This window comes from Grampus griseus (genome assembly GCF_964374135.1).
Source record: "Grampus griseus genome assembly, chromosome: X".
Classification (NCBI taxonomy): Eukaryota; Metazoa; Chordata; class Mammalia; order Artiodactyla; family Delphinidae; genus Grampus; species Grampus griseus.
The window spans coordinates 125,796,230-125,811,222 of record NC_138999.1 but is presented as its reverse complement, the minus strand read 5'-3'; the positions used below and the strand labels follow the sequence as shown (position 1 = coordinate 125,811,222).

At 41.3% G+C, this 14,993-nt stretch overlaps 1 protein-coding gene across 3 annotated transcripts in view; it reads right to left on the bottom strand.

Moving 5' to 3' along the window:
• The window catches only part of AFF2 (ALF transcription elongation factor 2), a gene marked incomplete at both ends in the record, with an annotated part of 485,583 nt that overhangs the window by 173,951 nt on the left and 296,639 nt on the right, over positions 1-14,993 (bottom strand). For all 3 annotated transcript variants that reach the window (XM_082681834.1, XM_082681833.1, XM_082681835.1), the window contains one exon: positions 13,525-13,569. In XM_082681834.1, coding sequence (XP_082537960.1) covers positions 13,525-13,569 — 45 coding nt within the window. The remainder of the gene's footprint in view (positions 1-13,524; positions 13,570-14,993) is intronic.

The window sequence follows — 14,993 nt, the reverse complement described above, 5'->3', positions numbered from 1 at the left end:
GTAGATTTGGCCAATTCTACCAAATATTCAAAAAAGATTTAATACCTATCCTTTTCAAACTCTTACAAAATACTGAAGAGAAGGGAATGCTTCCTAACTGATTTTATGGGGCCAACATTACCTTGATGCCAAAACCAGACAAATACAACACAAAAAAGAAAATTACAGGCCAATATCTCTGATGAGCACAGATGCAAAAATCCTCAACAAAATATTAGCAAACAGAATCCAACAATACATTGAAAAGGATCATACACCATGATCAAGTGGGATTTATTCCAGGGGTGCAAGGATGCTTCAACATCCATAAATCAATCCATGTGATACTCACATTAAAAAAAATGAAGGATAAAAATCATATGATCATCTCAATAGATCTAGAAAAAGCATTTAACCAGATTCAACAGATATTTGTGACAAAAAAAAAACCTCTCAATAAAACGAGTATAGAATGAACGTACCTCAACATAATAAAAGCCATATATGGCAAACCCACAGCTAACATCATACTCAGTGGTGGAAAACTGAAAGCTATCCCTCTAAAATCAGGAAGAAGACAAGGACGCCCACTCTGGCCACTGTTATTGGAAGTCCTAGCCAGAGCAATCAGTCAAAAAAAAGAAAAAAAGGGCATTCAAGTTGGAAAGGAAGAAGTAAAACTCATTATTTGCAAGTGGCAAGTTTTTACATACAGAAAACCCTAAATACTCCATCAGAAACCTATGAGAAATAGTAAATGAATACAGTAAAGTTGGAGAGTATAAAATCAACATACAAAAATCTGTTGCATTTCTATATGTTAACAATGAGACAGCAGAAAGAGAAATTATGAAAACCATTCCATTTACAATCACAGCAAAAAGAATAAAATAGCCAGGAATAAATTTAACCAAGGAGGTGAAAAATCTGTACACTGAAAGTTATAAGAAATGTTGAAAGCAAATGAAGAAGACACAAAGAAATGGAAAGATATTCCATGCTCATGCATTGAAAGAATTAACATGGTTAAAATTTTCATATTACCTAAAGCAATCTATAGATTCAATGCAATCCCTATCAAAATCCCAAGGACATTTTTCACAGAAATAGAACAAAAAATTCTAAAATTTATATGGAACCACAAAATACACCAAATAGCCAAAGCAATGTTGAAAAAAGAAGAGCAAAGCTGGAGGTATCACCCCCTGGTTTCAAACTATATTACAAAGCTACAGTAATCAAAACAGCATGGTTCTAGCAGAAAAACAGATACACAGATCAATGGAACAGAATTGAGAGCCCAGAAATAAACCCATACATATACAGACAATTAATTTATAACAAAAGAGCAAAGAACACACAATGGGAAAAGGATAGTCTCTTCAATAAATCATCCTGGGAAAACTGGACAGCCACATGCAAAAAAGGTAACTAGACCACTGTCTCACACCATATACAAAAATCAACTCAAAATGGATTAAAGACTTGAATGTAAGACCTGAAGTCATAAAAATCCTAGAAGAAAACATAGGCAATACACTCTTTGATATTGGTCTTAGCAATACCTTTCTGGATATGTCTCCTCAGGCAAGGGAAACAAAAGCAAAAATAAACAAATGGGACTATATCATAACAAAAAGCTTCTGCCCAGCAAAAGAGACCATCAACAAAATGAAAAGACAACCTATTGAATGGGAAAAGATATTTGCAAATCACATATCTGATAAGGGGTTAATATACGAAATACATAAAGAACTCACACAACTCAACAACAAAAAACCAAACAACCGATTAAAATGGGTAGAGGAGTCGAATAGGCGTTTTTCCAAAGACATACAGATGGCCAACAGGCACTTGAAAAAAGTTCAACATCACTAATTATTAGGGAAATGCAAATCAAAACCACAATGAGATATCACCTCATGCCTGTTAGAATGGCTACTATCAAAAAGGCAAGAAATAACAAGTGTCGGCGAGGACGGGAGAAGAGAGAACCCTTATGTGCTGTTGGTGGGAATGTAAACTAGTGTAGCCACTATGGAAAACAGCATGGAGATTCCTCAAAAAATGAAGACTAGTACTACCATATGATCCAGAATCCCACTTCTGGATATTTATCCAAAGAATATGAAAACACTAATTTGAAAAGATATATGCACCCCTATGTTCACTGCCACATTATTATATAGCCAATATATGGAAGCAACCTAAGTGTCCATCAACAGAGCAACAGATAAAGACGTGGAACATATATACAGTGGAATACTACTCAACCATGAGATGAAATCTCATCATTTGTGAAAACGTGGATGGACCTTGAAGGTATTATGCTCAGTGAAATAAGTCAGATGGAGAAAGACAAATACCATATGATTTCACTCACGTGGAATATTAAAAAACAACAACAACAAAATGAATTTTAAAAACCAAACCAAACAAAAACAAATATATAGATACAGAGAACAGAGTAGTGGTTACCAGAGGGGAAGGGGCTGTATGGTGATGGATGGAAATGAAATATTTAGTGGTGAGCATGCTGTCATGTATGCAGAGGTAGAAATATATGGTACACATAACACTTATATAGTGTTATAAACCAATGTTACCACAATAAAAATAAATTTGAAAAAATGGGCAAAAGATTTGAATGGCCACTTCATCAAAGAAGATATACAAAAATGAAGAAAGATGCTCAACATCATCTGTCATTTGTGAAATGCAATGTAAAGCCACAGTGATATACCACTATACACCTATTAGAAAGGCTTAGATTAAAAAATAACAATAAGATCAAGGGCTAGCAAGGGTGTGAACAACTGAGTCTCATACATACAGCCACTCTGGAAATGGTACAGCCACACTGGAAAACAATTCAGCACTTTTTTATAAGTTTAAACATACACTTGACTCAGCAGTCCCACTCCTAGGTATATACCCAAGATAAATGAAAACATATGTCCACACAAACTTCTGTACATGATTATTGATAGCAACATTATTAATAATCACAAAAAAACCTAGAAACAACCCAAATATTCTTCAATAGGTGAATGGATAAACAAACTGTGGCATATGTATGTAATGGAGTGTTACTCAGAAAGTAATGAACTATCGCTGCATGCAACAACCTGAACGAATTTCAAAGTCATATGCTGAGTGAAAGACGCACTATGGAAAGTTTACATTACTGTATGATTCTGTTTATATGACACTCTGGCAAAGGCAACACTGTAGGGACAGAGAAGAGGTCAGTGGTTGCTAGAGTTTGGGGGTGGGGAGAAGAGTCTGACTGCACAAGGGTAATGGGAAGGAACTCTCTGGGATATTGGAATTGTTCTGTATTCTGTTAAAGGTAGTGATTACAGGAATCTGTGCATATGTTAAAACTCAAAGGATGGTAACTAAAAAATAAAAGCTAAATTTTACTGAATGTAAGTTTTTTAATGTGCTGGCCAGAAATCAATACCACATGCCAAGTGTAGTCTAAGTAGAACAAAGCAGAGGGGATCTATCCCCCTCTTATTTCTAGGTGTTCTAGATTAGGGGTCAGCCAACTACCTCTCACAGGCCAAATCTGGCCCACTGACTGTTTTTGTCGATAAAGTTTTATTGCAACACAGTCACCAGCATTCTTTTCCATATTGTCTATGGATGTTTTCATGCTAAAACAACAGAGTTGAGTAGTTGAGACTGAGAACATATGCCCTAAAAAGCCAGATATATGTATAATCTGTCTCTTTACAGGAAAAGTTTTCCTTTACAGGATACTTGTCTTTAATTAATACAGTTTTAGGCAGCAATATATGTCTGTAGATACTTGTCTGTAGATATTTGTCTTTAATTAATACAGTTTTAGGCAGCAATATATGTCTACTCTAAACACTGGTGGACTCAAGTGAATTACCCTATAGCTATACTCCTATGAAACTTCATTTTATCAGATTTAGTCCATCTGGTAAGCTGTTTTCCTGATTCTGACCTGTGGCATTATTAGCAATCTCACCTAGCTTTATTGTTATCCAGTGGGTCAGGGTCTGAGTTCTGTAATAATCACTTAAAACCTACTCTTTCACCCCTGTGTCCTCATGGTGAAAAGCAGAATGCGTAACGGTTAACAGCATGGATTCTGAAGCCAGACTGCCTGGGTCGAGATCTTGGCTGTGCCACTGGTTAGCTGTTGAACTTGGAAAGCCACTTAAGCCCAAAGTCCTTCCATTTCATTATCTGTATCGGGGGGTGATAATAGTATTTGCTCCCTGGCATTGGTATGATGATTATATGAGTTACTATATGTGAAATTCTTAGAACAGTGCCAGGTACAAAAAACTGCTACGTAATTGTTTGATATTATTATTAGTGTGTACATTCAGTTCAGGCCAACCTGAGTTCCAATCCTGTTTCACCTGCTTAGTAGCTGTATGATTATGTGACCTGGAGGAATTTATTCAACCTCTCTGGGGCCTCCAGGTTGCCCTTGACCCATTAATCGGTGGTCTCTGTGTAATGAGCTAAGCACTGCTGGAGAAAATCACACAATCTACAGATTGGGACCTATGCAAACAGGTCTGCAGGATCACCCAATCCTTGACATTGCCTCATAATCTTACTGTATCCCCTAGATTGCTCCCTCTCTCCCTTTCAATGACTATTTCAAACCTTCTCCGACCTCCTCAAACATCTGAACTTTCCCCTGACTGCCTCCTACCCCTGCCAGCTTATCAGCAGACAGGCAGGAAATGAAAAATGTAGAAATTCTCCCATATTTACTTCTAATATTTTATGAGTTTGTTTTTAATCTTTCATACATCTGGAACTAATATTGTTGTGTGGTGTGAGGTAAAGATTCAAGATTAACTTAGGGAGAATAGAAATGTTTGAAATATCATTTTCCTATCTCAGAATGGTATGACTTTCCATTTGTTTAAATATGCTTTGGTATCTCTCGTAGTGACTTAGTGTGTTCATATAGCTCTGGCACACTTCTTGTAAATGAACGCATAAGATATAAATGGAGTCTTTTTGCCCATTGTATCTTTTAGTTGATTGCCTTACATATAAAGACAATGTCTATATATTTATTTTGCATACTGAAACTTTGCCGAATTGTATTGTTCATAATGATCATTTTGGTTATTTCTCTTGGGGTTTTCAGGAAAACAATATATATAATCTACAAATAATAATCATTTTACACATTCTCTCCCATTTTAATACCTCTTATTTCTTTAGTTTGTTTAATCACCTTGGCCAACCTCCAGAACAATATTAAATAATAAGGATGATAAAGAATATCTAATCTTTTTTCTCGACTGTAATGGAAATGTCTCTAGAGTTTCTCTGTGAAACGTGACACTAGCTTTTGGGTTGAGATGGATATATTTTATCACATTAAGGATGTTTCCATCTTCTTCTGTCTTATCAAGAGTGAGTGTTGAGTTTTCTCAAGTATATTTTAGCATTTACAAAGATGATCATGTAGGTTTTTTCTTTCTTATTCTATTCATAAAAGGCATTACATTAATGGGCTTCCTAATATTGAACCAGCTTTACATTCCTGCAACAAAAGCCACTAAGTCATGCTGCATATCCTTTAAAATACTATCTGATTCTCTTCATTAGTATTTCATTAAGGAAATTTGCATCAATATTCACAAGTGATATTATTCTGTAATCTTCTTTTTTATATACTGTTTTTGTAAGATTTTGGTATCGATATTATGTACTAGTTTAGCTTTTCTAAAATAATACTTAGCAAATGTTTCTTGTTCTATGTTCTGGAACAGCTAAGCTATATTATACCTTAATGGTTTGGTTGAATTTTCCTATGAAACCCCTTCTGGGAGTGATGACTTCAGTAATGGGTGGGACCAGTCTCCATTTCATTGACGGTGATAAATCTGTTTAGATTTTCTCTCTTCTGGAGTCAGTCTCAGTCAATTATATTTCACTAGAAAAATTGTCCACCTCATCTAGATGCTTATATTTATTTGTACAGAGGTGAGTAAATTGTCACTTGTGATTATTTTATTTTCTCTGTATCTGAGAGGTTATTTCTCTTTAACATTCCTTGTTTTATGTATTTGTGTTTTTGCCCTTTTTTTCTTGATGAGGATAACTAACAAATCATTTATTGCCGTTACTCCTTCATTTAGGAGAAAACATCCTAAATGTGCTAATTCTAATGATTTTCTGTTCATAATCCATTACTTTGCAGTTCTTTATTTATGTACTTTTTAAATAGCCTCTTTAAGCTCTTGTATCACTGCTTTGGCTCTTGTTTTTTAGATAAAACTGCTTTTTAAAAAAATTTTTGGCTGCGTTGGGTCTTCGTTGTTGCGCACAGGCTTTTCTCTAGTTGTGGTGAGCGGGGGCTGCTCTTTGTTGCCGTGCGCAGGCTTCTCGTTGCGGTGGCTTCTCTTGTTGCAGAGCACGGGCTCTAGGCGCGCGGGCTTCAGTAGTTGTGGCTCGCGGGCTCTAGAGTGCAGGCTCAGTAGTTGTGGCTCACGGGCTTAGTTGCTCCGCAGCATATGGGATCTTCCCGGACCAGGGCTCGAACCCATGTCCCCTGCATTGGCAGGTGGATTCTTAACCACTGCACCACCAGAGAAGTCCCAAAACTGCTTCATTTTTTTTTTTTTTTTTTTTTTTTGCGCTACGCGGGCCTCTCACTGTTGTGGCCTCTCCCGTTGCGGAGCACAGGCTCCGGACGCGCAGGCCCAGCGGCCATGGCTCGCGGGCCCAGCCGCTCCGCGGCATGTGGGATCTTCCCGGACCGGGGCACGAACCCGTGTCCCCTGCATCGGCGGGCGGACTCTCAACCACTGCGCCACCAGGGAAGCCCTCATTTTTAAACAATTCACACCACTACGTTGGTCATAGCTTTAACATGTTCCCTAGCAACGTTTCTTCTGCTACATTTTTTCATATGCTATTTTTTTAAGTTTTGCATAGCTCTCATAGTGATTCCTGTTTTGATTATTACTCATTTTTTAGGGACAGGCATTCTTCCTGGAGCAGTTATTTGCAGGATACGTTTGTGGCAGTGGCGGCCATGGCTTAATATTACCAGACTAGCAGGAATTCTCTTCTGAACACCAGGGTGTGCCACCCAGTGCTTTGGCCTTTACTTCTGCCTTATCAAGAAACATCAGCTCTGCAAGCTGCTCTCAAAGCAGCCTCTGGCTCTTCCGCCTTGCCTCAGCAACAACGTGCTTTCCACAAATGTGGATTAGTTATGTAATTTCTCATCCGGTTCGGCCTTTCCTACTTCTCAAAATACGCACGTCTCAGAGTTGGCCCACGGAAGCTCCCATCACAAACCTTCACACCCGTGCCCATTATTGCAATATCTTTTTTGCCTTTTGTGGTGTGCCTCTTATCCTGAAAATCAGTGCTTCATCATCTATGCCCCAGGTCCATGACCATGGGAATCATCTCTTGGATTCTTCCCTGTTTGATCTTTACAAAATAGTGACTTAGGCTTATGGATGTCTTCTGGTTAGAGCAATTACGGAGTTTACATTTCTTTTTCTCATTCTCCATAATGCTTCTGGTGAGTTACAAGAGAATGGGGCAAGCCTTGCTTTGTGCTTTCATTTCAAAACTGGAAGATGCACATGGAGTGGTTCACCTCCTTGCATTAGACATTTTTTCCCAACCCAATCCCACGAGCACAGCTAGGACAAAAAAAAACTGGTTCTTAAACAACAGTTGGAAGCTATTACTTCTTTCAGATATGCCTAGACTGCTTTTTGGCAAACGAATACATTGTTTCATTACCCTCCCTGTACATCCAAGATACAGAAAGCAGGTGTAAATTCTACACGTGGCTTAAATTCTCACGTGCTTTCATTCAACTCAATAGAAAATAATAAATCACTATATTTGCAAAAAGAAACAAGTTGACAGAAAACAGGCTTATTTTTATAGCACACCCAAGATATATAGGGACTCATACATTTACTCAGCTATTTTAAAGGGCTTACTCTTGTTCGCTCCCTGGACAGCTAAATGCTGAGTTGCTAAGTTACTGGTATTTGACATCATCTCTTCCCTGACATGTCCCAGGTTTGACAGGTTCCCATGATTCACTGGGCCAGTCACCTCGTTACCCACGTTACTCATTTACCCAATGACGTCTGGATAATCATTTAAAATTCACATCATACACTAGCTGCAAACCCCCAGGTTCCACATGAAAATATTTAAACCGCTTTACAGGCTCTAAGTGCATCTGGAAGCCCACTGGATGGCTTACCTACATTGTTCACATAATAGTTGTTATAATTAAATTTAGCATCTTTCTTCTGGGTTGGTTTGTGTGTGAGAAAAGAGGAAATGATTATTGGGAGGCAAATAATGGGTAATATCTCTTATGGGCTAATTTGGTTCCATGAATAGCTCACCTCACACATGCACGTTACGTATGAAGTCCATTAGTGCTTTGAGTTAGCTTCAGAAAAGGTAATACTCCACATAAGTTACCCAGTCAAGGGCATTTTCACCTGCTGACAAATTTACATATTTCCCAGTGTCAGTAGGTAGGAACTAGTCATCAGAATAGCAGAGGGTGCAATCATTGGTTAGTCCGTTTATTTGACTCCATCAGTGTTAATGTTAATTACAGTCTAAATTATATTTAGCAGTTGTTGTCTTTCTTGGATGGAACACTATATTACTATTTCAAGAAACTATAATTTTGAAAGTCCACACCAGAATAGGATAGATGCTTTCTGAATCATCCTGGGAGGATTAGTATTTAAGACGGCTATGGAGAAAATCGTTTGCATGATTCCAATTTGAACATTATTTATACATTAATTTGACAGGATATAAAATCAATTGCCTAATTATTGGTTAAATTTATCAAAGGAATTCTACTGAAAGGTGCTTGATTATGCTGCATAGTTATGATAATATAATCAAAATTCCTTTCAGACGTAATTGTCTGATCAGTTTTGCTCCCCAATCCATTTTTTTTCTCACTCTTAAGATGGGCTTTTTCATTCGTTTCCCCTTTAAAAGTAAAAACTAGCAAGCACTGTACATGGCCGTCCTCTAATTATTTGGTAAGTTCTTTCCACACTAAAACTGTGCACTTAAACATAGACCTAATAAGCAGAATTGCCATAATTTAAAATGTTGTAAACACAGATCATGCTGCAATCAAAAGAGGTGCCCATGCCGGTGTTTACAGACCTGATCCATATGGCAGGGAGAAATCTGTAAGACGATAGTTTATCAAATCAAGTTCCCTAAATCCTAGCTAGCAAATTCAGCATCCCTCATAAACCCATACAGATGTTTGCTTATGAAATTATCAACTACGGAAGGTACTTAGCTAGGAAACACAATCTGTTCGGCGTCAAATCTAAGAGAAGTGCTGTATCTGCATTTGTGACTCTGGAAAGGATTTAATTGATAGTCTGTTGATATTTTTAAGTCAATTCTTGCTAAGAACAAATAAATCATACCACTGCAGAAGAAATAATCATTGAACATCCATCCTCAGCTAGGAGCATTTAGTGCAGACTGCTCTCCTCGGCTTAACTCTTCCAGAAATGATTACTCTAGGACCCATAAAACCCGGCGGAGCTAGAAAAGAAGCCGCCGCTGTGGCCCAGATTATTACATACGAGCAGCTTAGGAATCCCTCATATGACAGATGAATTGTAACTGCAGAACGCCATCACTAGGGCCAGAGTTATTATTATTTTTCATTTCTGTTGGTACTCGAGGGTAGCTTGAGTCTGAAGAGAAAATGGCATGCTGATGGAAACAGGTACGCAGGCTGGGCTGCGCTGCACAGATGTGCTGCCTTTAAGTTTCTGATCTGGAAAATTTATAAAAAGCAATAATATACTCGACAAGGAGCAAAGCCCTCTGAATTTCCACAGCTTGTTTTGTGGAAGAAGGGCAGGTGGCGGGAAAGGTGTTGTGGGCTGATGAATTCTGATTTGTTGGAAAAACTACGTGGAATTATTTTGGCATAACTGAGTGTGTACGAATTAAGGAAACAACAGAAGCTGAAATGAACTGTTGGTTGACGCCATTGTAATGTTAATCGTAAGAGCCCGGAGCTTGTGGAATAAGGATGGATTCAGGTGAGACAACAGGAACAGAGAACAGGAGGGGGCAGCATGAAGATTGTTAGAGCCGGTTGTTTGCCCTGAGGGCGAATTACTCAACCTCTCTGGCTTACCATAACCAGTAACTAATAATAAAATCTTTTAGTTCTGTTGTGAAAAGTCAATGACATAATGCACTTAAGTACTCCGCCTGCATGAAGTCGCACATTACTACTATTACTTTTTTATTAGTAGCAGTAATTTGTTATCGTTATTCTTTTATTATTTGAAATGCGATTTGAAAATATTCAAGATGTCCGGAAGAATTCATTCCTAAGACCGGCTCAGATTCTGTCGGTGTGCTGGTATTCCCAGTTAGAGTTGCTAGGAGTCAGTCTGTCGAGCATCTGAGGCAATTTTTTTTGAATCCAGAGATTTTCACTGTAGGTTTGTGACACGGTGGTTGACAGGTGTAGGGCAAAGCGAAGACCAGACTCTCCTCGTGCCTCTGCCATATACTAGCCTCACCCAGGGTGGCAGGTCATGTATAACCTCTCTGGGCCCCGATTTCCTGAAACACTGGGTTGGCCAAAAAGCTCATTCGGGTTTTTCCATAACATCTTCCGGAGGACCCGAACGAACTTTTTGGCCAAGCCAATAATAATGGACTACCATGGTTCCTACGATCAAAATAAGATAATGAGGTTCAAGTACTCTGAAAGGCAGTCACGTGCTAGAGGGACATACGTTCGTCATATCAGATCAAGTCAGCCCTGGAAGACCAGACAAGGTGGGCTCCCGGGTAGAATGAGAGCCAGGAGTGCGTGGAAAGAGAAGCAGGTCTGAAGGGGAAAAATGGCGAGAGGGACTTTCAAAGGAAGCCAACTGGTTTGAACTTGAACAGCGTTTTGAAAAGGGGGCCCAAATCCAATGCGTTAGGCCAAAGTACTTCCACCGCCTGGGCACTGAGGGGCTGAGAGCGGGGAGAGGCCAGTCGTGTCCTACTTCGTCTGTACCAATGTGCGATGAAGTGACTTTGCCTGCTGGGCTGTAGAGGGAAAAAAGGGGGACTCGGGGAGGTGGGAAAGTTGGGCGAGCCGACAGACGGAGGTCTCTCCCCGTTACACGTGCCAGCGGTGTGTACACATTACAGACTCGTTCACGGCAGAGGAGAGGGATGTAAGGGTGCAGAATGACCCCCTGTTCTCCAGACGAGGAAATTGAAAAGCCACACAGCTAGGAAGTGATGGAACGTCAGGAACAACCGGCGGCCAGCTTTTCCCACCCCTGGGCCAGAGCCCCTTCCTCTGCAGAGCCCCCTTCAGTGAGGGAGAGAAGATGACCTTGCTCTGGACTCGGCTTAGTTGGAAAAGCACCGAGGGGGTCAGAGAGAGGAGGAGAGAAAGAGGAAAGGTATCTCCCCCCTCCAGCCCCTTCAAGAAGGAAGCAGATTGGGAGCAAGGTGACCAACAGACTTACTGTGGGATCGTCTGCAGGGCTCCGAGGCCCTCAAACAAACAGGAACGTGAACGTGCTGTAACAAAAGTGTCCAGCAAGCACTCTGTTGTGCCGTGTACTGTGGTCTATAAAATTCCAAGCATGGAGACTGAAACATGTCACTCTTCAATAAAGGAAAGTCCACTCATTAACGGTATTGTCGAGAAAACGAAACGAAACAAAGACCCCAGAATTCTATACGATGTATAGCCCTTCGAAAGAAAAAAAAAAGCCCATTCCCCTAGATTCTCTTTCAAGAACAACAGAAAGACTTTTGTTACTTTCTCAAAGGGAGCTACCTATTATGAGCTTATTAAGGTAACTACTTCTTTTCTTTCCGTGTTTAAGCGACATTCTGTTGTTTCTCTAAGTGGCTTCTCCAGCAGCCTGGAGTCGCCAGCCTCTGCCAGGTGTCCAGCCGGCTCCCCTCGCTCGGTCACTGTGTGGGCCACCTAGGCTCCAGGGCCAGGCTGCTCTGAAGTGGAGAATTCCAACTGTCACAAATGAGGTGGTGATTCTGAAACGGGTCTGGCATTCCTCTGGGGTTCAGAAAAGACCACTGACTTCATTTGGAAAAGCCAGACTACTGTAGGGACTAGAGGAAGAGGTTTCTTTCAGCATCGCCTTTCTCTAAAAGGCAGGTGGCCAAGACCCTCACAGTACTGGGTGTATTTCGTACATCTGCACTGTCTCCACCCGATGCAAGGTGCAGGGAGCAAGCGGCTGGGTTCCGAGGGTGCATCACGCTGTGGATTTCATGGCGGCCGCCCACACTCCCCACCCCACCTCCACCCCCGGCCCTTGGATCCCAGGGAGAGATGATGGAGGGGTTCCTGGACTCTTACCAAAGTACCCAGTACTCCCCTAACTCAGATCGTCTCATCTCTGAGCAGAGTGATCGGACTCCCCTCTTTAACAGTCAGTAACGACATTCTTGGGCTGGAAAAGGTGCACGAATGTCCACAGTGGGGGAATCAGGCGCCCGGTCAGCTCCATGGTGAACAGGTTTCTACTCCTTTTTATTCCTTTCGCTGCATCTTCACAGGGTTTGCTTCCAACACTTACCAGGGAGAGTGTCGGGGGAGCTGAGGTGACTTGGGGAGGTGAGGAAAAGGGATGAAGAATTTCCCCGGGCACAGAGATGGATTTCTTTCCCCAGTGGAAAGCCAGCATGTTTTTCTCCCGGCCACACTGATCATTCCTCATAGCAAATAGCATTTATATACCTCTCGGCAGCTTATAAGGGAATTAGGACAGGCATTATTGTCCTCTTTTACAGACAAGGAAGGGAGATTCAGAAAGACGAAGTTATCTGTCCAAATTGCAGAAGTGACAAATGGTGGAGAGAGAACTCACTCCCATGATTCCTATTCTTCATATACCGCAACGCCTTAGGATGCCAACAGGCAGACACGGGAGACACATTTCTCTGCCTTGGCTTTGGTTTCTCCTTTTGCTTTAATCGTGTACTTTGGGAGAGGTCATTGCCACCTTTTGCAGCTCTGTGCTGTCTCCACGCCATTCTCATGCACCAGTTCACCCCCATTAGTACCATCTCCCACAACTTGCCATCATTCTCAAGTCTCTCCTCATCTCCTCCCCTCCACCCTGCCACTTCTCATCCCCTTGTTGTAGGCCACAATCTCCATGACCATGTCCCATCAGCAACGTAGCAGGAGGCAGCAATGAGGCTGACCTGAGATCCCAGAGAACAGAAAGGCAAAGATTGTGGGTAGGATGCTTGAACAGGAAACGTTTCCTAAAGGAGGTGGTGAGTCTCTGCTCAGCCCTGAAAAGACTCAGAAGGATGCGAGAAGGCGACAGAAGCTTGGTGAGATCAGGAGACTAGCTTGATTAGAGAGCAAGAAGACGAGGTAAGAAATGAGACACTCCCGGAAACAGAAGAGGAATGACTTTAAACAGCTTGAGCAGGTTGACTGCTTCATTATTAAAAGGCAGAGAGATAAAGGTTTAAACTCACCCGCAAGATTTCTTCAACACAGCTTGGGTCACTGGGAAGGCTCACCTAAAACAAAATAAACAAAAAAAGAAAATTAACCATAATCTAGTTATTCTCAGAGAAGCATGTTGTATAATATTTTACCCTGTAGGAAAAACTGTAAAGGAAGTAAATATAGCTATACATGTGGGGTTTTCCCCCTATGAAATACAAAGCAGTAAGTATCTGCAAATGGCCAATTTTGTTTTCTTTTACGGAAGCAGTAAGACCACAGTACAAGATGCAGAGAGGGCCTGGCTCTGTCACTGATTTGCTCCGGGACACGGAGCCACCCTCCCCTGTCCCCCGAGCTTCACTTTGCTCATCCATCCAAAGAAGGAGCTCGCCTTCCTGATCTTTGAGGCCTCTTCCACCCCCTGACATACTTTACCATGTTATTCATAATCACAGATCTGTAGAAGAGGACGCCTATATGAACCACTTCTGTGATTAATTGAAGTCCCCTTTCAACTCAGGAGTCCAATCAGATGCCTACAGAGAGAATCTCACAAAGTGAACGCCCTGAGCTTTTCTCCTCAGTGTGACACCTTCCTAATCAATCAAAATTCAAGCGACTAGCAGAGCTGTACCGAGTACTGACTCCGCACCAGGCACATGCCCTTTCCTTCAGGAGCTCCAGAGTCAGTGAGAGCAAGAAACCAAATGCCGAAGTGAAACACCAGCTCTAAAGCTGTGTTTGATGAGGGACCTGAGGGTGGGACCACCAGCTGCAGGAAGGTCTACCAGGTGTGACGGCACCTGTGCAGGTACGGGCATCCCCCAAACCTTCCGAACTCTCTCCTTCACACCTTCTCCAAGAAGGCAGTTTGATCACCTCCACTTCCCTCCAGTTCCAGTAGGGAGACCATTTGGTCTCTTTCACTCACTGCCTTGGGAGGTAAAAGGCCAGTCCTGTAAAGAGAGTACTGCCACAGAGGCTGTAGGTTCCAGGCCTCTCGCAAGGGCCATTAAGTCCTAATCCCCTCGTTACTCTGATAGATTAAGGTATAAACACAACTATATTTGAGGAAATGGGGAAGAGAATATGGCCCCAGTTTCCCTCGATCTTAAAAAAATACACGCTACAATCATCAGTAAATCTTAAATGAGCATAACAGTCACTACTGTACATACATTAATTTCAACCAATATTTCTTGACTACCGTGACTACCTACTCCATGGAAGAGTCCCTGCTCCAAGCAGCATAAAATCCCTAGTGGGGAATTAGAGAGTCAACAATAATGAGGGGGCCATCCAGCCTGGGTTATAACCCAGTGTGGTTCCAGTGTACACATGTTATTCTGCTGTCATTACTGACAGTGTCCCTTTTCACCCTCAAAAATGTCCTGATTCGGACGACAAATTATACAGTCACCCTTCCAAGAACACGAATACTCTAATATTGAGCGGAAAGAACAGTAGAAGGAAAGGCTGACAAATTGCCTGGGCA